Genomic DNA, 25,067 nt, shown 5'->3' with positions numbered 1-25,067 from the left:
CGCGCGCCCCTCCCCCCCAAGTCCGAATTGGACAAGGAGGGGGGGCGCCCCCCTTTCCTTTCTTCCCTCTCCTCCTTCCCCCCCAAGTCCTAATCCAACTAGGGAAAAGGGAGGGGAGTCCTACTCCCGGTAGGAGTAGCACTCCTCCTGCGCGCCTCCTCCTAGGGCCGGCCGCACCCCCCCCCTTGGCTCCTTTATATACGGGGGCAGGGGGCACCCATAGACACACAAGTTGATCTCTAAGATCGTTCTCTTAACCGTGTGCGGTGCCCCCTTCCACCATAGTCCTCGATAATATTGTATAGTGGTGCTTAGGCGAAGCCCTGCGATAGTAGAACATCAAGATCGTCACCACGCCGTTGTGCTGACGGAACTCTTCCCCGACACTTTGCTGGATCGGAGTCCGGGGTTCGTCATCGAGCTGAACGTGTGCTAGAACTCGGAGGTGCCGTAGTTTCGGTGCTTGATCGGTCGGGCCGTGAAGATGTATGACTACATCAACCGCGTTGTCATAACGCTTCCGCTGTCGGTCTAAAAGGGTATGTAGATCACACTCTCCCCTCTCGTTGCTATGCATCACCATGATCTTTTGTGTGCGTAGGAATTTTTTTGAAATTACTACGTTCTCCAACAGATTGGATCCACAAAGATTCATCGATGACGAACATCGATTGAATCCTATAAGATTTTCCGAAGACACACCTCCACATGCCCTTCAACGACATTAGACACACTACCGAAAACGAGGGCTAGACGTGAGGACCTTATTCCATTCGCAAGGAGCCGCCACCGCCGCCCCGCCTTACCGAGAAGGACACAAACCCCAATCGACCTTAAAACGCCTAAAATTGAGTAGGAACCCTCCCGCCGGCAAGGGTTGATGCCCACCACGCCTTCATGGCCCTAATACAGCCTGTTCGGTAAACACTCGGGCAGGGGAATGGGAGTTTGCACAAGGGTGTTTATGAAGGGATTAGGAATGGGAAGTAGATTTTTACTGCCATTACCTTGTTTGGCATATGATGGGAACTCTGCTCACGAATTAACAGGGTACCCCCTGGGAAGAAATCGGTGGGAATTGGCTTTCTCAACTCCCAGTCCCCCTCCCACTTAAACTCCCATTCCCTCTAATCAAACAGTGGACTTTTAATCTCCTTACCCCTCAACTCCCATTTCCCATCTCTAATTCCCCGTTCCAAACATGCTGTAAGGTCACAGAAGACGAGGTGGACCGACGGCGGCATTGACGGGAGGTAGAGATACCCTAATCACCTAGGCAGTTGTGAGAGGAGGCAAAGTGGTACATGTGATCGAGAGTAGTATATCCAATCTGCATTTTTTTTAGCATATATCTTTTCTTTTCCTTGGAATCTTTTGAGCATATGTCCTTTTTTAGAAACTTTTGAGCGTTTATTCAATCTGCATTTTTTGAGATAAATATCCAATCTGCATCTAGTCCGTTTACGCCCTAACTAACTAGGCCAAAGGCCCATTGACACCTAATCCGTTTACGCCCTAACTAACGAGGCCAAAGGCACATTGGAACAAAACGTGATTTAAGCGGACACCACCCCATTTGCGGAGAAGGCACGTAACTATCACCTCTATCCCCAAAATTTCGAGTTTTCGTTCCAAAAGCGGCAAGAACTCAACACCATTTCGGTGGATCTCTCCGTAAGTTCGAACCCTTCCTCGCTCCCTCCGATCCCCTTCCCCATAAGCACATCCCTCCATGGATTTCCCTGCATAATCTTCACAGCGGGCGTCCCTGGACCTGCACACACGCCCTCTACCGGCTCGACGAAATGCGCCGGACAACCACCCAGCGCCGGGGGCCGCGCCGCCGCACCGACCAGGCGTCAGGCTCCGGCAGCGGAGGGGTCGACCGCCTTAGCGCCCTCCCGGACGCGATCTTGCACCACATCATGTCGTTCCTCAAGGCGTGGGAGGTGGTGCCCACCTGCGTGCTCGCGCGCCGGTGGCGTCACCTCTGGGACTCCGCGCCCTGCGTCGACCTCCACCTGCGCTACATGAGCTGCGACGGCGACCCGCCCCAGGAGTTCCGCGACTTCGTGCACCGCCTCTTCCTCCTCCGCTACATGTCGGCGCCCGTGGACACGCTCCGCCTGCAGCCCAGCGACGAGGACGCTGGCTTCAACAAGGAAGATGCCAGCATATGGATCAGGACTGCTCTCAAACGCAAGGCGCGTGTTATTCATCTCACTGGGCATCACAAGAGAGCCGCGTCGTTGGACGGCATGCCCTTCGTTTCGTGCCACCTCAAGATCTTGAAGTTGTCGTACGCCAGGCTCGATGACAGTGTCCTCCGACAGCTTTCTGCTAGTTGCAAATCCTTGGAAGAGCTGGATCTCAAGGGTTGCTTGGTCACATGTCCTGGGATTGTGTCCGCCTCTTTGAAGACCTTAATCATGCTTAAGTGCAAGTTCAATTCAGGCTTCTCAATTGGACCTCCTAGCCTCTTCTCCATTGCAGCTCCCAACCTCCTACTTCTGCGCCTCATCATACCGTATGCCCAAGTTCCGTCATTTACCAACTTTGGGTCACTAGTCACAACCACTATCTTACTTGATGACCATTTCTTGAGAACTGAATTTGGACACATCAACAATAAGGATGACCGCGATGAAACTACTGATGACGATGGCAATGATGATAAGAGGGAGAACTATACGATTCATGATGCCTCATCCTTGAGTGATGATGATGATTTTGGATACATCGGTGATTTGACGAGTTTGGATATGGATATGGTTTTCCCGAAGAAAGATATGGGCACAGTCGTTACAAGAATAATTATAATTATGGCAACGATATTGATAGTGATGACAATACCTATGAATACAGTGAGATTGCAAATGATGCAAAGTATGGCTACAACGGTAAAGGAAAGCTTTCCAGTGAAGATGGTGACTATGGGAAAATCAGTGGTGGAAATCATAGTAACATTCTAGGTGACCATCTGCTCGAGAGCCTTTCCACAACTACGAGTTTGGAGTTGTTAACTGATGTTGGAGAGGTATAACAATCACCATCTTTTACTAATTTCTCTTTTTCCTCTCTTATTTTCTATTTATATTTTCCTTGGCATGGTCATAGTAATAATGGGACATTTTTTCCTGCATGTTTCACAATGAAATGTCGAGTTCCCTCCAATAGAACAAATGTTGAATGAGCACATTTCCGACCTTCTGATCTGGTGTAGTACTAGTTTGTTTAATCATCAATTGTAGCTTCAAGGGAGTATCATCAATTATGTTCTCATTGCAACTTTGCTATTTTTCTCTTTGTTGCAACAGTGTATCTTTTCAACAAATTAGCTATATATATTTAGTTTTTATAAGAGTGTCTAAGGCCAATGTTCCTCCAGTTACTAGAAAAGAAAGATGAATGATATGAAAGCAATACGTGCTACTCTTCTAGCAATACATCACTATATGATAGATGTTGTTTTCCCTTCTTTTTTGAGATGGGTATCTTTTTTCTGTTGAATAAACCATCCATATGCATTTTTTACTGTGAGAAGTTGATTCGAGTTACTACCGTTCTTTGCTGAATACTCTTTTGTCTGCATTATGAAGGTGGTTCTGACTAGGGAATTGAGAAGGTGTCCAACTTTTAGCAACCTGAAGACCCTGTCCCTTGGCGAATGGTGTATGGCCGCTGATTTCGATGCATTAATTTTCTTGCTACAACATCCACCTAATATAAAGACGCTTTTTCTCCAACTCAAATTGGTATGTGTGATCACTGAAGGAAATATGCCCTAGAGGCAATAATAAAGTTATTATTTATTTCCTTATATCATGATAAATGTTTATTATTCATGCTAGAATTGTATTAACAGGAAACATAATACATGTGTGAATACATAGACAAACAGTATGTCACTAGTATGCCTCTACTTGACTAGCTCATTGATCAGAGATGGTTAAGTTTTCTAACCATAGACAAAGTGTTATCATTTGATTAATGAGATCACATCATTAGAAGAATGATGTGATTGACTTCACCCATTCCGTTAGCTTAGCACACGATCGTTTAGTATTCTGCTATTTCTTTCTTCATGACTTATACATGTTCCTATGACTATGAGATTATGCAACTCCCGTTTAACGGAGGAACACTTTGTGTTCTACCAAACGTCAGAACATAACTGGGTGATTATAAAGGTGCTCTACTGGTGTCTCCGAAGGTACTTGTTGGGTTGGCGTATTTCGAGATTAGGATTTATCACTCCGATTGTCGCAGAGGTATCTCTGGGCCCTCTCGGTAATGCACATCACTTAAGCCTGGCAAGCGTTGCAACTAATGAGTTAGTTGCGGGATGATGTATTACAGAATGAGTAAAGAGACATGCCGGTAACGAGATTGAACTAGGTATTGAGATACCGACGATCGAATCTCGGGCAAGTAACATACCGATGACAAAGGGAACAACGTATGTTGTTATGCAGTTTGACCGGTAAAGATCTTCGTAGAATATGTGGGAGCCAATATGAACATCCAGGTTCCACTATTGGTTATTGACCGGAGACGTGTCTCGGTCATGTCTACATAGTTCTCGAACATGTAGGGTCCGCACGCTTAACGTTGCGATGACGATTATATTATGAGTTTATATGTTTTGATGTACCGAAGGTTGTTCGGAATCGTCCCGGATGTGATCCCGGACATGATGAGGAGTCTCAAAATGGTCGAGACATGAAGATTGATATATTGGAAGCCTATGTTTGGATATCGGAAGTGTTATATTTGAAATCTGGATTTTACCTGAGTACCGGGAGGTTACCGGAACCCCTAGGGGGCTTAATGGGCCTACATGGGCCTTAGTGGAAATAGAGGGCAGCAAGGGGAGTGTGGGGCGCACCCCCCAAGGCCCAAACCGAATTGGTTTAGAGCAAGGGGGGCCGGCCCCCTCTTTCCTTCTCCCCCTCTCTCTTTCCTTCCCCCTCTCCTACTCCTACTAGGAATAGGAGGAGTCCTACTTCTAGTGGGAGTAGGACTCCCCCTTGGCGTGCCTCTCCCTGGCCGGCCGTCTCCTCCCCTTGCTCCTTTATATACGGGGGCAAGGGGGCACCCCATAGACACAACAATTGATCATTTGATCTTTTAGCCGTGTGCGGTGCCCTCCTCCACCATAGTCCACCTCGATAATACTGTAGCGGTGCTTAGGCGAAGCCCTGCGTTGGTAGAACATCATCATCGTCACCACGCCATCGTGCTGACGAAACTCTCCCTCAACACTCGGCTGGATCGGAGTTCGAGGGACATCATCGGGTTGAACATGTGCTGAACTCAGAGGTGCCGTACGTTCGGTACTTGATCGGTCGGATCGTGAAGACGTACGACTACATCAACCGCGTTGTGCTAACGCTTCCGTTTTCGGTCTACGAGGGTACGTGGAAAACACTCTCCCCTCTCGTTCTATGCATCACCGTGATCTTGTGCGTGCGTAGGAATTTTTTTGAAATTACTACATTCCCCATCAGTGGCATCCGAGCCAGGTTTTATGCGTAGATGTCATATGCACGAGTAGAACACAAGTGAGTTGTGGGTGATATAAGTCATACTGCTTACCAGCATGTCATACTTTGGTTCGGCGGTATTGTTGGATGAAGCGGCCCGACTGACATTACGCGTACGCTTACGCGAGACTGGTTCTACCGACGTGCTTTGCACACAGGTGGCTTGCAGGTGTCAGTTTCTCCAACTTTAGTTGAACCGAGTGTGGCTACGCCCGGTCCTTGAGAAGGTTAAAACATCACCAACTTGACAAACTATCGTTGTGGTTTTGATGCGTAGGTAAGAACGGTTCTTGCTAAGCCCGTAGCAGCCACGTAAAATTTGCAACAACAAAGTAGAGGACGTCTAACTTGTTTTTGCAGGGCATGTTGTGATGTGATATGGTCAAGACATGATGCTAAATTTTATTGTATGAGATGATCATGTTTTGTAACCGAGTTATCGGCAACTGGCAGGAGCCATATGGTTGTCGCTTTATTGTATGCGATGCAACAGCCCTGTAATGCTTTACTTTATCACTAAGCGGTAGCGATAGTCGTAGAAGCATAAGATTGGCGAGACGACAACGATACTACGATGAAGATCAAGGTGTCACGCTGGTGACAATGGTGATCATGACGGTGCTTCGGAGATGGAGATCACAAGCACAAGATGATGATGGCCATATCATATCACTTATATTGATTGCATGTGATGTTTATCTTTTATGCATCTTATCTTGCTTTGATTGACGGTAGCATTATAAGATGATCACTCACTAAATTATCAAAGTATAAAGTGTTCTCCCTGAGTAAGCACCGTTGCGAAAGTTCTTCGTGCTGAGACACCACGTGATGATCGGGTGCGATAGGCTCTACGTTCAAATACAACGGGTGCAAAATAGTTGCACACGCGGAATACTCAGGTTAAACTTGACGAGCCTAGCATATAACAGATATGGCCTCGGAACATGGAGACCGAAAGGTTGAGCGTGAATCATATAGTAGATATGATCAACATAGTGATGTTCAGCATTGAAACTACTCCATCTCACGTGATGATCGAACATGGTTTAGTTGATTTGGATCACGTGATCACTTAGAGGATTAGAGGGATGTCTATCTAAGTGGGAGTTCTTAAGTAATATGATTAATTGAACTTAAATTTATCATAAACTTAGTACCTGATAGTATCTTCCTTGTCTATGTTGATTGTAGATAGATGTCTCGTGCTATTGTTCCGTTGAATTTTAATGCGTTCCTTGAGAAAGCAAAGTTGAAAGATGATGGTAGCAATTACACGGACTGGGTCCGTAACTTGAGGATTATCCTCATTGTTGCACAGAAAAATTATGTCCTTGAAGCACCGCTAGGTGTACCACCTGCACCAGCAACTGCAGACATTGTGAATGCCTGGCAGTCACGTGTTGATGACTACTCGATAGTTCAGTGTGCCATGCTTTATGACTTAGAACCAGGACTTCAACGACGTTTTGAACATCATGGAGCACATGAGATGTTCCAGGAGTTGAAGTTAATATTGCTAAAGAATGCCCGGATTGAGATATATGAAGTCTCCAATAAGTTCTATAACTGCAAGATGGAGGAGAAAAGTTCTGTCAGTGAGCACATACTCAAGATGTCTGGGTACTACAATCACTTGATTCAACTGGGAGTTAATCTTCCGGATGATAGCGTCATTGACAGAATTCTCCAATCACTGCCACCAGGCTACAAGAGCTTCGTGATGAACTATAATATGCAAGGGATGGATAAGACAATTCCCGAGCTCTTCGCAGTGCTAAAGGCAGCGGAGGTAGAAATCAAGAAGGAGCATCAAGTGTTGATGGTCAATAAGACCACCAGTTTCAAGAAAAAAGTGCAAAGGGAAGAAGAAGGGGAACTTCAAGAAGAACAACAAGCAAGTTGCTGGTCAGCAGAAGAAACCCAAGTCTGGACCTAAGCCTCAGACTGAGTGCTTCTACTGCAAGCAGACTGGTCACTGGAAGCGGAACTGCCCCAAGTATTTGGCGGATAAGAAGGATGGCAAGGTGAACAAAGGTATATGTGATATACATGTTATTGAAGTGTACCTTACTAATGCTCGCAGTAGCACATGCGTATTTGATACTGGTTCTGTTGCTAATATTTGCAAGTCAAAACATGGGCTACGGATTAAGCGAAGATTGGCTAAGGACGAGGTGACGATGCGCGTTGGAAATGGTTCCAAAGTCGATGTGATCGCGGTCGGCACGCTACCTCTACATCTACCTTCGGGATTAGTATTAGACCTAAATAATTGTTATTTGGTGCCAGCGTTGAGCATGAACATTATATCTGGATCTTGTTTGATGCGAGACGGTTATTCATTTAAATCAGAGAATAATGGTTGTTCTATTTATATAAGTAATATCTTTTATGGTCATGCACCCCTGAAGAGTGGTCTATTTTTTCTAAATCTCGATAGTGGTGATACACATATTCATAATATTGAAGCCAAAAGATGCAGAGTTGATAATGATAGTGCAACTTATTTGTGGCACTGCCGTTTAGGTCATATCGGTGTAAAGCACATGAAGAAACTCCATACTGATGGACTTTTGGAACCACTTGATTATGAATCACTTGGTAGTTGCGAACCATGTCTCATGGGCAAGATGACTAAAACGCTGTTCTCCGGAACTATGGAGAGAGCAACAGATTTGTTGGAGATCATACATACAGATGTATGTGGTCCGATGAATGTTGAGGCTCGTGGCGGATATCGTTATTTTATCACCTTCAAAGATGATTTAAGCAGATATGGGTATATATACTTAACGAAACATAAGTCTGAAACATTTGAAAAGTTCAAAGAATTTCAGAGTGAAGTTGAAAAACATCGTAACAAGAAAATAAAGTTTCTACGATCTTATCGTGGAGGAGAATATTTTTTTGGTCTTCATTTGAAACAATGCGGAATAGTTTCGCAACTCATGCCACCCGGAACACCATAGCGTAATGGTGTGTCCGAATGTCGTAATCGTACTTTACTGATATGGTGCGATCTATGATGTCTCTTACTGATTTACCGCTATTGTTTTGGGGTTATGCTTTAGAGACGGCCGCATTCATGTTAAATAGGGCACCATCGAAATCCGTTGAGACGACGCCTTATGAACTGTGGTTTGGTAAGAAACCAAAGTTGTCGTTTCTAAAAGTTTGGGGTTGTGATGCCTATGTGAAAAAGCTTCAACCTGATAAGCTCGTACCCATATCGGAGAAATGTGTCTTCATAGGATACCCAAAGGAGACTGTTGGGTACACCTTCTATCACAGATCCGAAGGCAAGACTTTTGTTCCTAAATTTGGAGTTTTTCTAGAGAAGGAGTTTCTCTCGAAAGAAGTGAGTGGGAGGAAAGTAGAACTTGATGAGGTAACTATACCTGCTCCCTTATTGGAAAGTAGTTTATCACAGAAACCGGTTTCTGCGACACCTACACCAATTAGTGAGGAAGTTAATGATGATGATCATGAAACTTTAGATCAAGTTGTTACTAAACCTCGTAGGTCAACCAAAGTAAGATCCGCACCAAAGTGGTACGGTAATCCTGTTCTGCAAGTTATGTTACTAGACCATGACAAACCTACGAACTATGAAGAAGCGATGGTGAGCCCAGATTCCGCAAAATGGCTTGAGGCCATGAAATCTGAGATGGGATCCATGTATGAGAACAAAGTGTGGACTTTGGTTGACTTGCCCGATGATCGGCAAGCAATTGAGAATAAATGGATCTTCAAGAAGAAGACTGACGTTGACGGTAATGTTACTGTTTATAAAGCTCGACTTGTTGCAAAAGGTTTTCAACAAGTTCAAGGGATTGACTACGATGAGACCTTCTCACCCGTAGCGATGCTTAAGTCTGTCTTAATCATGTTAGCAATTACCACATTTTATGATTATGAAATTTGGCAAATGGATGTCAGAACTGCATTCCTGAATGGATTTCTGGAAGAAGAGTTGTATATGATGCAACCATAAGGTTTTGTCGATCCAAAGGGAGCTAACAAAGTGTGCAAGCTCCAGCAATCCATTTATGGACTGGTGCAAGCCTCTCGGAGTTGGAATAAACGCTTTGATAGTGTGATCAAAGCACTTGGTTTTATACAGACTTTTGGAGAAGCCTGTATTTACAAGAAAGTGAGTGGGAGCTCTGTAGCATTTCTAATATTATATGTGGATGACATATTGTTGATTGGAAATGATATAGAATTTCTGGATAGCATAAAGGGATACTTGAATAAGAGTTTTTCAATGAAAGACCTCGGTGAAGCTGCTTATATATTGGGCATCAAGATCTATAGAGATAGATCAAGATGCTTAATTGGACTTTCACAAAGCACATACCTTGACAAAGTTTTGAAGAAGTTCAAAATGGATCAAGCAAAGAAAGGGTTCTTGCCTGTGTTACAAGGTGTGAAGTTGAGTAAGACTCAATGCCCGACCACTACAGAAGATAGAGAGAAAATGAAAGATGTTCCCTATGCTTCAGCCATATGCTCTATCATGTATGCAATGCTGTGTATCAGACCTGATGTGTGCCTTGCTACAAGTCTAACAGGGAGGTACCAAAGTAATCCAGGAGCGGATCACTAGACAACGGTCAAGAACATCCTAAAATACCTGAAAAGGACTAAGGATATGTTTCTCGTTTATGGAGGTGACAAAGAGCTCGTCGTAAACGGTTACATTGATGCAAGCTTTGACACCGATCTGGATGATTCTAAATCGCAAACCGGATACGTGTTTACATTGAACGGTGGAACTGTCAGTTAGTGGAGTTCTAAACAAAGCGTTGTGGCAGGATCTACGTGTGAAGCGGAGTACATAGCTGCTTCGGAAGCAGCAAATGAAGGAGTCTGGATGAAGGAGTTCATATCCGATCTAGGTGTAATACCTAGTGCATCGGGTCCAATGAAAATCTTTTGTGACAATACTGGTGCAATTGCCTTGGCGAAGGAATCCAGATTTCACAAGAGAACCAAGCACATCAAGAGACGCTTCAATACCATCCGGGATTTAGTCTAGGTGGGAGACATAGAAATTTGCAAGATACATACGGATCTGAATGTTGCAGACCCATTGACTAAGCCTCTTCCACGAGCAAAAGATGATCGGCACCAAGGCTCCATGGGTGTTAGAATCATTATTGTGTAATCTAGATTATTGACTCTAGTGCAAGTGAGAGACTGAAGGAAATATGCCCTAGAGGCAATAATAAAGTTATTATTTATTTCCTTATATCACGATAAATGTTTATTATTCATGCTAGAATTGTATTAACAGGAAACATAATACATGTGTGAATACATAGACAAACAGTATGTCACTAGTATGCCTCTACTTGACTAGCTCATTGATCAAAGATGGTTAAGTTTTCTAACCATAGACAAAGTGTTATCATTCGATTAATGAGATCACATCATTAGGAGAATGATGTGATTGACTTGACCCATTCCGTTAGCTTAGCACACGATCGTTTAGTATTCTGCTATTGCTTTCTTCATGACTTATACATGTTCCTGTGACTATGAGATTATGCAACTCCTGTTTACCGGAGGAACACTTTGTGTGCTACCAAACGTTACAACATAACTGGGTGATTATAAAGGTGCTCTACAGGTGTCTTCGAAGGTACTTGTTGGGTTGGCGTATTTCGAGATTAGGATTTATCACTCCGATTGTCGCAGAGGTATCTCTGGGCCCTCTCGGTAATGCACATCACTTAAGCCTTGCAAGCATTGCAACTAATGAGTTAGTTGCGGGATGATGTATTACAGAACGAGTAAAGAGAATTGTCGGTAACGAGATTGAACTAGGTATTGAGATACCGACGATCGAATCTCGGGCAAGTAACATACCGATGACAAAGGGAACAACATATGTTGTTATGCGGTTTGACCGATAAAGATCTTCGTAGAATATGTGGGAGCCAATATGAACATCCAGGTTCCGCTATTGGTTATTGACCGAAGACGTGTCTCGGTCATGTCTACATAGTTCTCGAACCCGTAGGGTCCGCACGCTTAATGTTTCGATGACGGTTATATTATGAGTTTATATGTTTTGATGTACTGAAGGTTGTTCAGAGTCCCGGGTGTGATCCCGGACATGATGAGGAGTCTCGAAATGGTCGAGACATGAAGATTGATATATTGGAAGCCTATGTTTGGATATCGGAAGTGTTCCGGGTGAAATCGGGATTTTACCGGAGTGCCGGGAGGTTCGTGGAACCCCCGGGGGCTTAATGGGCCTACATGGGCCTTATTGGAAATAGAGGGCAGCAAGGGGAGTGTGCCCCCCCCCCCCCGCAAGGCCCAAACCGAATTGGTTTAGGGCAAGGGGGGCCGGCCCCCTCTTTCCTTCTCCCACTAGTAGAAAACAGGGCTTAGGTCACGGGACAATATTCACATTAGTCCCGGTTCAGTCATGAACCGGGACTAATGTGAGCATTGGTCCCGGTTCGTGCGGCTAAGGCATTAGTCCCGGTTCACCTGAGCCCTTTAGTCCTGGTTTGAGACAAGAGCCGAGACTAAAGGGTGCGATGCCCTTTAGTGGGACTAAAGATTAGACCTTTAGTCCCGGTTTGAGACACAAACCGGGACTAAAAGGTGCGGTGCCCTTTAGTCCCAGTTTGTGTCTCAAACCGGGACTAAAGGTCCCATTTTCAAACTCTACCCCCCCCCCCCCCCCGGTGGATCGCCTTTTTTGTTTTGAAAAAATTAAAAGAAAATGATAAAGACTTCAAAAAATAAAATCCTTCGAGAGGTAGTTATATTACTACATCTACTAGTTAGGAAAATTTAAAAACTTAAATTTGGACATGTTTTGCAAAAAGTGTAGGGAAATGTAAAACGGCTATAACTTTTGCATACGATGCCGGAAAAAACGTATAATATATCAAAATATTCAGAACGAAAATCCGCTTACGATTTTGATGGCCTATGGCCTGTTTGCAAATTTTTAGAATCCTCAAATTTTAAAAGGAAAAAAGTTATGCTCAAATTTCAGTTTTTTTTGAATTTTTGTTAAATCTGGTCAAACTATGGTCAAACTACTTATTCAAGAAGTATTAGTGTTACTAAATAATTATTCAAGAATATTAGTGTTACTAAATAATTATTTCAGTTTTTCTAAATTTTGGTCAAACTGTGGTCAAACAATGGTCAAACTACTTATTCAAGAAATATTAGTGTTACTAAATAATTATTTCAGTTTTTTTGAATTTTGCTCAAATATGGTCAAACTATGGTCAAACTGTGGTCAAACTAGGGTCAAACTGTGGTCAAACTACTTATTCAAGAAATATTAGTGTTACTAAATAATTATTGTTTTTTAGAACAATAGTTTCAAACTCAAACAGTGAAATGTGTGACTTCATGCTCAAGCTAAATTCCTGAGGGTTAATAGGATTGACATCTTACTATTGTCAGGAAACAACAAGTGCAGACTTGGAAACGAGGGAGAATAGAACCTGAAAGTTAAGCATGCTTAGGCTGGAGTAGTGAGAGGATGGGTGACCGTTCGGGAAGTTAGATGATTTGGAATGATGAGGGGTGATTAGAGATTAAATGTTAAATTGAGAAGTGATAAGGTGTAATTAGAGATTAGAGGTTAAAATAATTCATAAATTTGAAAATAAAAAAATTCAATTTTTTTTCAAAAAAATCATAAAATTTCCTTTAGTACTGGTTGGTGTTACCAACCGGGACTAAAGGTGGACCTCCAGGCAGCGGCCACATGGAGGGCCTTTAGTCCCGGTTCGTATAAGAACCAGGACTAAAGGGGGAGGCTTTAGTACCGACCTTTAGTCCCGATTCCAGAACCGGGACTAAAGGCCCTTATGAACCGGGACTAAAGGCCCTTTTTCTACTAGTGTCCCCCTCTCTCTTTCCTTCCCCCTCTCCTACTCCTACTAGGAATAGGAGGAGTCCTACTCCTGGTGGGAGTAGGACTCCCCCTTGGCGCGCCTCTCCCTGGCCGGCCGCCTCCTCCCCTTGCTCCTTTATATACGGGGCAAGGGGGAACCCCATAGACACAACAATTGATCGTTTGATCTTTTAGCCGTGTGCGGTGCCCCTCTCCACCATAGTCCACCTCGATAATACTGTAGCGGTGCTTAGGCGAAGCCCTGCGTCGGTAGAACATCATCATCCTCACCACGCCGTCGTGCTGACGAAACTCTCCCTCAACACTCGGCTGGATCGGAGTTCGAGGGACGTCATTGGGCTGAACGTGTGCTGAACTCGGAGGTGTTGTACGTTCGGTACTTGATCGGTTGGATCGTGAAGACATACGACTACATCAACCACGTTGTGCTAACTCTTCCGCTTTCGGTCTACGAGGGTACATGGACAACACTCTTCCCTCTCGTTGCTATGCATCACCATGATCTTGCGTGTGCGTAGGAAATTTTTTGAAATTACTACGTTCCCCAACAATTACATATTTGGTGTATGCTACTTGATCCTTGACTTCATTGTTATTAGTTTTTTAGTATCATCGCACACTTAATGACAATTTGGTTAATGTGCTAAAGAACTTCAGCACAAGGAAGGCATTGGAAACATGTATCAAACTACAGGGAAGATCATTTACTTGCAAAGAACTTAGAATGGTGAAGATCAAATGTTCAAAGGACGATGGGAGAGTCCACACGTTGGCACATATGTTCAGGGCAAATGGTATATCACTAGAGAATATTTATGTGCGTCGGAGCGGGAATGCTTGTGAGTCATACCTATACCATTTCGTATTTACTTGCAATATCAGTATTTCCTTACTGGTTTATATGTTCATATGCTATTTACTGAGATGTAAAGAGCACATTGCCTTGTTCCTGAAAAGCTAAATAAGTATAAATGGGCATATAATCTGCTTAGTGTATTCATCGATATTCTGTTACATGAGAAGTGTATTCTGTAAAATTAAAAGATGTTCTTTCGTACATGGTCCTAATCTACAGTCATCTACTTTTTGATATTTCTACCAGATCTCCGTGGCCAGAAGTTTATGAGGGACCTCGCCAAGCAAGAACTGGATGAATGTGGGGACGACTGGATGTAACATCCAGAAGTTTACGAGGGGTCCTCTAGATATTAAATCCTGCCGGCGATCGACCATCCATTATGTAGTTAGCAAGGTGCAGTAAGAACCCTTGATCTCCATGCAGTACTGATGATGCTTTCAAAGCTTCACCGGATCTTTTGACGTCCTTTTTAGTAGCATGGGCTACAAATCGTTGGGATGTTCTTCCTATACTATAAACTAATTCATCTGTATGGTCTGTAGTAAACTTTGCTTTTTTACCAGAACAGAAAATAAATTATGGATGCGCCGTGCCTGAATTGTGGTGCAGCTGAGATAAGCTTTGTTATTTCACTCCGACAGTATGACTGTAGGGTTCATTTGTCAGGGTTTTTTTATCTTTGGAAGTTTAGTATAGTTGTATATTGAAATCAATGCAAAATTGAAAATTTGAAATGTGTTTCACATGCAGTGAAAAGGAAATACACTTCATATACGACATGTTGAATACTGAAGTAAACTTCATGCTCTGAATCATGTGTGCCTACAACTACGAGCAGTGAGGTATTTTCTCTCAGAATAATAGATATTAACACCTGAAAAAATACACCGCATTTTTGTTGTTGAAAAAGGCCACTGTTAATAAGATGGTGAATTTCACTTTTTACCGACTGTTTGTGTATGATAGTATTTGCCCCATTTAAATTTTCGGCTACATTGTACCCCAAAATTGCTGTGATGTGTCGTGTTTAACCCAGTTTAACACTTTGCCCTGATTTTAACCAGTTGGGTCCCCTTATCAAGATGATGTGTGTGATGACCAGTATTCCAACTAGGAGTCTAGGAAGCGTAAACAAGATGGCACTATCCTCTACCCACCTAATCGGACTCACGCCCCCGTCCACCTAATTGGCAAAACCTTGCCCCATGGCAAATCTTGATTTGGTTGTCGCCTGACGGCTCCTCTTTGCCGCCCTTTATTCCCTCCACCCCACCACTTGTCGTCTCGCAGAGTGGGCCTGGCTTGACCAAACCACAAAATATGGTGCAGAGCTGGGGTGGTTTTTTATGGGTTGTGCTGGCGAGATATAAGAGCAACTCTACCAGAGTCGTCATACCGTGCATTTGAAAACTGGCATGAGCGCGGCGCCCATTTCGGCCTAGGCTGCCACCGACATTCATTCAAAATACTCGAGGGTGGTGGGTAGGCGGGCACGGACGACGACTGATTCTATCTTACGGTGCGCGTCATCCTCGATCCACTTGAAGTAGTCCCACATCCTTCCCCAGAACCCTCTCTCGGTGTGGACCTCTTAGGTCTTGCTGGGGAGGACGTGACCGCATCGACATGGTCAATGAGATTGAGTGTGGTGGCAGGGATGGAGAGGGCAGGGTGGCGGCCGGTGAAGGGTGGCGGCCGGTGAAGGGGGGCGGTGAGGTGAGTGTGTTGCAACATTGTCAGGGCGGAAGCGGCAATTGCATGGGCGACAATGACATTGATAGGGTTGCATGCAAGAGGAAGAGTCCGAGGCAAAACTTTCCTCCCGCTCGAGCAGATGGTGGATGATGCATGCTCCAAACCAATGCCCCATCATTATTTGAAGGGTTGAATTGGAGCACCCTTCACAAATTATGCATGCCGAATGCCGGATGACTAGTGCTAAAATGACATTCTCAGTCAAAAGTCGCCATATTGGTCGGTCGACTGCTATAGAATCTGGCCTTTAGTTGCAAAAATAGAAAACTGGAAGCTGGACCACTGGATTGAGGATGGATGGCACAGATTTAATGGGACGGATGTGTACACAGAAATGCACGCTTCTGTGCAAAAAGGACCCTCGTTTCTAACGAATTTGCTCCCGCAATAGCCCTAGCATTGATTGGGAAAGAGGCAGCGACACGGAAAAGGCAAGTGTTGACCTAAGACGTGAAATGATGAAAATGCCCTCGGCGGGGCCTAGAAACAATGGGCGGTGGCACGCTGGAGGGCACACTACTCACTGCGTCAGTGTTTTCGGTTTGATCCGACGGCCGAGGTCTTCCAAGAGCGAGATCGAATGGTCGAAAATGCATCATGAAATTGATCTGATGGCCGAGAGTGCCTAAGCTCTAAGAGAGTGTGGGGGCGCTCACGGTTCTTATTTCAGGATTTGCTCCCGTGATAGTCCCATCTGACCATCTCCCCTGTTGCTTCGCGGCGGCGCTCCAGATCTGGTGCCAAGCGCATCCCTTCCCTTCCCTTCCCCAGCTACTCCGACTCAAGGCCACCACCAGACATCGCGCCCCAAATCTCCGAGCGGCAACCGGTCGTCGTCGTGACAGTGAGCTCCACGGCGGGCCCGGGCCCCGCCGGCATAGGTGCCTTCGAGGCACCACATGACGTTCATCGTGCCCTCCTCCGGCACATCTACGACGTGGATGAGCCCACGCCGTCCGCGCCCAAGCTGCAGGGTGGCCACCTCTCCCCTGCTTTCCTTTCGCCGCCGCTATGTACAATCATTTTATTACTATTTTGGGTAGTGGATTTGGAGAATTTGTGACATTCCACTCCGCAGTTTGTTTGTGCCGGTTTCCTTAACAAACGGCAATGTGCTCCATATCCTTTGATGATGGTTTTAAAAATCTTCAACTTTGTACTACAAGTCAGGCTCGTGTACTAGTGCATGCTTGTACAGGAACCGATCAAGTGCTTCTGCTAGCTCTTGTGTACGTGAGTGTCTCTTGGCGGAATTCAGTTTAGGCCATCTCAAGCAGTCTCTCTTGGTATGTTATGTTCCGTTCCATCATTCAAAATACTGACTGACAAGGCTGAGCCGCGGTGTCGCTAAACCTGCATGCAGATCTTCCGCTCGACGAAATGCACCGGAGCACCACCCAGCGCCGCGGCGCCCGCCGGGCTGCCGTCAAGCCCGACCGCCATCATGTCATTCTTGAAGGCGTGGGAGGTCATCCGCACCTGCGTGCTCGCGCGGCGGTGGCGCCATCTCTGGGCGTCCGTGCCCTGCGTCGATCTCCGCGTGCGCCCCTCCACTGGCCGCTACGGCGACCCGCCTGAGAAGTTCCGCGACTTCGTGCACCGGATCTTCCTCCTCCGGGACGAATCGGCGCTCGTGGTCATGCTCCGCCTGCGGTCGAGTGACGAAGAAGCGGGCTTCACCGATGACGACGCCAGGGCGTGGATGAGGGCCGCCATCAAGCGCAACGCGCGGGTTATCCATCTCACCGGGCGTTGCTCGGAGATCGCGTCGTTGGACCGCGTGTCGTTCATCTCTTGCCACCTCAAGGTCTTGAAGCTGTCGGATGCCATGCTCGACTACAGGATCCTCGGGCAGCTTTCTTCTAGTTGCACGTCTTTGGAAGTACTACGTCTGAAGGATTGCTTGGTGGCTGGCCCTAGGATTGTGTCTGCCTCTTTGAAGAGTTTAATCATGCTCGAATGCGAGATCAGTTGCGCCTTCTCCATTGCTGCTTCGAACCTCCTACTTCTGCACCTCATCACACCTTACGTCCGAGTCCCATCATTCAAGAATTTGGGGTCACTTGTCACAGCTACTATCATACTTGATGACTCTTTCTTGGGTGATGATAATGAATACATCAGTGATGAAGATTATTGTGATGGAACTACTGATGATGACGGGGATGATAGCGACGATAATGATTGGACAAAGAGCTCGAAGATTCATGATGAGTCTTCCTTGAGTGATGGTGTTGGATATGATGATTTTATAAGGTTTGGATATGGACATGGTTTTGCTGAAGGAATTTACAGGCATGGTCGTTACAAGGATAATTATGATTATGGTGGTGATATCAACAGCGATGACAATACCTATGCATACAGTGAGATTGCAAATGATGCAAAGTATGGCTACAAAGGTAAAGGCCTGATTTCCAGTAAAGACAGTATCTATGGTGGATATAGAGAATGCAATGATGCGAAGATTTTAGGTGGCCGTTATATTCTTCAGAGTCTTTCAAGTGCTAGAACTTTGGAGTTGTTGACTGATGCTGGAGAGGTATAGCTGTCACCACCTTTTACTATTTTCTCTATCTCCGAGTATGAAAAATTTCTTGATATAGCTATAATTTTTTCTTTTTCATAACAACTTTTTTCTGATGTTTGCAAAAGAAATTTATGTTGCTCCCAACAGAATACACATGTACAATGAGCACATTTCTTACATAAGTAGCAACACCTGGTTAGAAAGGCACGGTTGGCTTGGAGAAGAGTTCAGATCAAGAAATTAGTAGTAGCTCCTTTCATCATCAAATGTAGTAGGTGAAATCAATGAGATATGGAAGTATGAAGCTTCAAGAGAGCATTATATATTATTTCAGATTATTGTTTGTTATTTTTTACATTCTTGAAGTAGTGTATCTTTTTAAATGATTACTGTTCAAATCGTTGTGTAATTAACTATTTTGAGTCTGCGTACCAGTATAACGGCAATGTCCCTTCACATTATAGAAAAGAACGAGGAATCATATTTTACCAATAGGTACTAATCATGGTAACACATCATTATATGTCTTAATTTCTTTCTCGTGGTTGGTATTTGTTTTCATCTCTGCATATTAAATAAACCTCTTGTATTCAATATATAAAATATAAATTGATTCAAATTACTATGTTTAATTGTTGAACACTCATTTTATGTGCAATATGTAGGTGGTTCTGAGTAGGGAACTGAATACATGTCCAAATTTTGGCAACCTGAAGACCCTGTCCCTTGGCGAATGGTGTATGACTGCAGACTTTGATGCATTAATTTTCTTGCTACAACACTCACCTAATATACATAAGCTCTTTCTCAAACTTAAAATTGTATGTGTAATTACATATTTGGGGCTTATGCTTACTTGATTATCTTTTAGTTTTGAGTATTTTAGCACATGCCTAACAACAACTTTTTTATCTGCAAAAGAACTTCAATGCCAGAAAGGCATCAGAAACAGGTATCAAACTACAGAGAAGATCATTTACTTGCAAAGATCTTCGAATGGTGAAGATCACATGCTCAAAGGATGATGGGAGAGTCCATAAGCTGGCAAATTTGTTTATGGCAAATGGTATGCCAGTCGAGAAAATTTATGTCCGCCACAGCGGGAGTGCTTGTGAGTCATACCTTCTCTTCAGATAGCATTTTGTATTTATTTTCATTATCCGTAGTTTTACTTGCTTGTATGTTCATGTGCTACATGCTTACGGATGTCCACTGCATACTGTCTTGGTCCGCTTTCCCTGAAAAGCCACATGCTTTTATGTGCATATATAATTTGTTTAATATCTTGTCAGCATTCTGTTAAATTGGAAGTATGTTTTGCTAACTTAAGTATGTTCCTTCTATAGATGATCCTAGACTACACACTTATACACTTATACACTCCCTGATATTTCTACCAGATCTCCGCAGCCAGAAGCAGACGAAGGAGTTCTGGGGGGTGTAACATCCAACATCCTCATGAGCAACTGATCGTGCTCTCAAAGCTCCGCTGGGTTTCTTGATTGCCTCTTTTTTGGTAACATGAATGACGTTGGTGATTATTGAATCGTCGGAATGTTGTTGCCAGTGGGATGAGCGGAGAAGTTCAACTAGTAGTAGGTCTAGCCTCTAGTACAACTTTGCTTTGTTCCTGGAACAGATATGAATGCTCGTCGTTTGAATGCTTCAGACTTGAGAGTGGTGCATCTGAGTCTGTCATGCGTTGTGCTATGCTCCAGTAAGCATTAAGCATTGATCCTGTGGTGAGTTATAGGCAGCTTTACTACCGTACAAATTTTGATGTCGTGTAAAAGGAAATGAACCTTCATTCCGATTTCGGCGATGAAGGTTTACATTGATGTCTAACTATTCAGATTTCGGTGCTCTGCAATCATATAAAATAGGTAGAATATTGAAGTAAGCTTCATGCTCTGCAATCATGTGTGCCCACAACTATGAGCAGAGAGGTATTTTCTCTCTGAATAACAAATACTGACACACCTGAAAAAATACACCACAATTTTTTGGTTGAAAAGGGATATAGTTAATAAGAGAGTTAATTTAACTTTTTACCCATTGTTTGTGTATTTGTGATTGTATTTGCCCCATTTAAATTTTCCACCACATTGTACCTCAAAATTGTTTTGTTGTATCTAGTTTAACCTGTTGGGTCCACTTGTCAGGATAATGTGTGTGATGGCCAGTATTCCAACTCGGAAGCGTAAACCAGATGAGAGTATCCTCCCTACCCACCAAATCGGACTCGCGTCCTCGTGTGCCTAATCAGCAAAACCTGGCCCATGCAAATCTAGTTCTAGTTGTCGCTTGCCGCCCTTTGTTCATCTTTACCACATCGCTTGTGGTCGCATAGAGTGGATTTGGCTTGACCAAATCACCAAACAAGTGAGCTGGAGTGGTTTTATGGCTCGTGCTGGTAGATGGGGATGTAAGAGCAACTCTAGCAGAGTCGCCATATTGTGCATCACACGCGGCGTTCATTTCTGCTAGGCTGTTGTTGACACCGAGTCAAAATACTCAAGGGCGGCGGGTAGGTGGGGACGACCGGCGACTGATTCAGCTTCATGGTGCGCGTCGTCCTCGATCCACTCAAAGTAGCCCCACACTCTCTCTCAGAACTCTCTCGGCACGGGCCTCTTAGTTCTTACTGGGGAGAGCACGACCGCACCAACATGGTCGATGAGGTTGAGTGTGGCGGCGGGGACTAATGAGGGTTGAGAGGGGGCGAGGTGTCGGCCGGTGAAGGGGGGCAGATAAGGTGAGTGTGTCAGCGATGAGGAGGGGGGGTGGTTGAATGTAGTGTTTCTCTGTAATGCTAATCCCATATGAAGTTGTCCTTAGGTCTAGCATCACTTGGTATGCACTGCCACCAATTTACAAACCGGAATACAAGTGGAGTTCACTTGTAAAATCCAATTTGGCTCCCAGAAGCACGTGATCTTGCGCGTGAAAATGATTTTTGAGATGTCGAACAAATCTTTTTTTTTTTACGTAATCATAGTCACATCCAAATGCTGCCTGCAAAGTCTTAGGCAAAAAGTTAAACATTTTGGCCTGTGCAAAAAATAAATAAATTGAATACCAAATGTTACCTCAAAATGTCATTCAAATATGTTTTTTTCAGCGAAAAACCCTAGTGCTCCGTTTTGTATGAAAATTGCCAAACATGCTTACTAAACTAACACAAACATCCGCAAAAAATTCAAGAATTTTTAAAAACATTTTACCACATTTTAAAATTACCGCAGAGATTTCAAAACCCTACGTGCAGGCCTTCTGCTCAAAACCCTACTGACAGGGTTGCGTCGGGGTGACCCAAAACCCTACTTGCAGGCCTTCTGGTCGACGAAATGCGCCGGAGCACCACCCAGCGCCCGGGGCCGCGCCGCGGCGCCGGCCTCAAGCCCAGATCCCGCGGCCCGGCCGCCGTCAAGCCCGACCGCCTCAGCGCCCTCCCGGACGCGCTCCTGCACCACATCATGTCGTCCCTCAAGGCGTTGGAGGCGGTCCGCACCTGCGTGCTCGCGCGCCGGTGGCGCCACCTCTGGGCTTCCTCGCCCTGCGTCGACCTCCGCGTGCGCCACTCCTCCGGCCGTGACGCCGACCCGCCGGGGGAGTTCCACCACTTCGTGCACCGCCTCTTCCTCCTCCGCGACGCCTCAGCGCCCGTGGGCACACTCTGCCTGCGGTCCGGCGACGAGGACGCCGGCTACGACGAGGACGACGCCAGCGCGTGGATCAGGGCTGCCATCAACCGCAATGCGTGGGTCATCCATCTCGCTGGGCATCGCTCGGAGATTGCATCGTTGGAACGCGTGCAGTTCGTCTCGTGCCACCTCAAGGTGCTGAAGTTGTCGTATGCCAGGCTCGACGACCGGATCCTCAAGCAGCTCTCTTCCAGCTACACGTCTTTGGAGGATTTGGATCTCAAGGATTGCCTAGTGACTGGTGCCGGGATTGTGTCTGCCTCTTTGGAGACTTTTATCATGCTCAAGTGCAAGATCAACTGCGCCTTCTCCATTGCTGCTCCGAACCTTCTACTTCTGCGCCTCACCACGCCTTACGTCCGAGTCCCATCGTTCAACAACTTGGGGTCACTTGTCACCGGCACTATCATACTTGATGACTCTTTCTTGGGTGATGACTTTGAACACATCAGTGATGAAGATGGCTATGACGGAACTACTGATGATGATGGGGATGATAGCGATGATAATGATTGGACAGATACCTCTAAGATTCATGATGATGACTCTTCCTTGGGTGATGATTTTGAATATGATCATTTTATAAGATTTGGATATGGAGATACTTTTGCTGAAGAAAGTTACACGCAGGGTCATTACAAGGATAATTTTGATTATGGTAGTGATATCGATAGCGATGACAATACCTATGAATACGGTGAGATTGCAAATGATGCAAAGCATGGCTACAAAGGTAAAGGCCAGATTTCCAGTAATGATGGTAACTATGGTGGAAACAGAGAATGCAATGGTAGGAAGATTTTAGGTGGACGCCATATTCTCGAGTCTCTTTCAAGTGCTAGGACTTTCGAGTTGTTGACTGATGCGGGATAGGTATATATAGCTGTCACCACCTTTTACTGGTCTCTCTATCTTTGAGTAAGAAAATTTCCTTGATATAGCCATCATTGTTTTTTAATAGCCTTTTCTGATGTTTGCCAAAGAAATTTATGTTGCTCCCAATAGAACACACATATGTCCAATGAGCACATTTCTTCTTACATAAGTAGCAACACCTTCTTAGAAAGGCGCAGTTGACTGGGAGAAGAGTTTAGATCAAGAAATTTGTACTAGCTCATTTCATCATCAAATAGTACTCTGTAGGTGAAATCAATAAGATATGGAAGTATGCAGCTTCAAGAGAGCATTATTTATTATTTCAGATTATTTTTTATATTCTTGTAGTATTGTATCTTTTTAAATGATTACAGTTTAAATCGTCGTGTAATTAACTATTTTGAGTCTGCATACCAGTATAATGGCAATGTCCCGTCACATTATAGAAAAAATGATGAATCATATTTTTACCAATAGGCGCTAATCATGGTAACACATTACTATATGTCTTAATTTCTTTTTCATGGTGAGTATGTTTGTTTTCTTCTCTGCATATTAAATAAACCTCTTGTATTCAGTATATAAAATATAAAATTGATTCAAATTACTATGTTTATTTGCTGAACACTCATTTTATGTGTGTAGGTGGTTCTGAGTAGGGAACTGGAAATGTGTCCAAGTTTTGGCAACCTGAAGACCCTGTCCCTTGGCGAATGGTGTATGGCTACAGACTTTGAAACACTAATTTTCTTGCTGCAGCACTCACCTAATATACAGAAGCTCTTTCTCCAACTTAAAATTGTATGTGTAATTACATATTTGGGGCTTATGCTTACTTGATTATTTTTTAGTTTTGAGTACCTGAACACATGTTTAACAACAACTTTCTTGATCTGCAAAAGAACTTCAATACCAGAAAGGTATCAGAAACAGGTACCAAACTACAGAGAAGATCATTTACTTGCAAAGACCTGAGAATGGTAAAGATCAACTGCTCAAAGGATGATGGGAGAGTCCACAAGTTAGCAAATTTGTTCAGGGCAAATGGTAATACCCCTCGAGAAGATATACGTCCGCCGGAGTGGGAGTGCTTGTGAGTCATACCTTCTCTTCAGATAACATTTCGTATTTATTTGTGTTACAGTATTATTACTTGCTTGTGTGTTTCTGTGCTATTGGCTGACGGATGTAAGCTGCATATTGTCTTGTTCCACCTTCCCTGAAAAGCTACATGTTTTTATGTGCATATAATCTGCTTGATGTCTTGTCACCATTATGTTAAATTGAAAGTATATTTGTTAACTTAAATATGTTTCTTCTGTGCATGATCCTAAACTACACACTTATCATCTCCCTGATAATTCTACCAGATCTCCGTAGCCAGAAGTAGATGAAAGAATTCGCCAGGCGTGAACTGGAGTTTTGGGGGATGTAACATCCAGCAGCCTCATTTGCTTTCAGATAAGAAATCCTGTACCATGGTCTCCACGAAGCACTGATCGTGCTCTCAAAGCTGCGCCGTATTTCTTGATGCCCTCTTTTTTTTTCAGTAACATGCATGGCTGATGTTTATGGCCATCAATCATTGGAATGTTCTTCCCCGTATGATGAGTCGAGACTTTAATTTTTTTTAAACCAGTAGTAGGTCTAGGCTCAACCGCTCAAGTACATTTTTGCTTTGTTCCAGTAACGGATATGAATGATCCTCGTTTGAGTGTTTTAGACTAGTGCGTCTCAGGAGTTTGCCATGCAACCATGTCGTTTCTACGATGACAAATGTTGATCCTTATATAGGCGGCTTTAGTGCCGTGCAAATCCAGATATTGTATACTAGTAGTAGAAGGAGCTGACCATTGTTTGACATAAAGACCATTGTCAAACTAGGTGCATA

General features: G+C 44.2%; 1 protein-coding gene and 2 pseudogenes across 1 annotated transcript; all 3 read left to right on the top strand.

Annotated features, from left to right (window-relative positions):
• The first annotated feature begins 1,805 nt into the window (after window positions 1–1,805).
• Window positions 1,806–14,751, top strand: LOC123191532 (uncharacterized; annotated as a pseudogene).
• A 2,021-nt stretch (window positions 14,752–16,772) lies between these two features.
• LOC123184804 (F-box/LRR-repeat protein At1g48400) lies at window positions 16,773–20,492 on the top strand. Its single transcript, XM_044596860.1, has 3 exons — window positions 16,773–18,608; window positions 19,262–19,707; window positions 19,997–20,492. Exons 1-2 carry the CDS (start codon window positions 17,424–17,426, stop codon window positions 19,454–19,456), a joined length of 1,380 nt encoding a protein of 459 aa, XP_044452795.1. The 5' UTR covers window positions 16,773–17,423; the 3' UTR covers window positions 19,457–19,707; window positions 19,997–20,492.
• A 1,404-nt stretch (window positions 20,493–21,896) lies between these two features.
• Window positions 21,897–24,854, top strand: LOC123184803 (putative FBD-associated F-box protein At5g53635; annotated as a pseudogene).
• Window positions 24,855–25,067: the final 213 nt, after the last annotated feature.

This window comes from Triticum aestivum, chromosome 2A (assembly GCF_018294505.1).
Source record: "Triticum aestivum cultivar Chinese Spring chromosome 2A, IWGSC CS RefSeq v2.1, whole genome shotgun sequence".
Lineage (NCBI taxonomy): Eukaryota > Viridiplantae > Streptophyta > Magnoliopsida > Poales > Poaceae > Triticum > Triticum aestivum.
Note: the sequence above shows the minus strand (reverse complement) of the source record. Positions and strands in the feature narration are given on the sequence as shown.

Excerpts from the sequence above, each read along its gene's own strand:
- LOC123184804 (XM_044596860.1), top strand. The coding sequence starts at position 17,424 with ATGCAGATCTTCCGCTCGACGAAATGCACCGGAGCACCACCCAGCGCC. Across the intron at positions 18,609-19,261 it reads TGTTGACTGATGCTGGAGAG|GTGGTTCTGAGTAGGGAACT; the intron begins GTATAGCTGTCA and ends TGCAATATGTAG.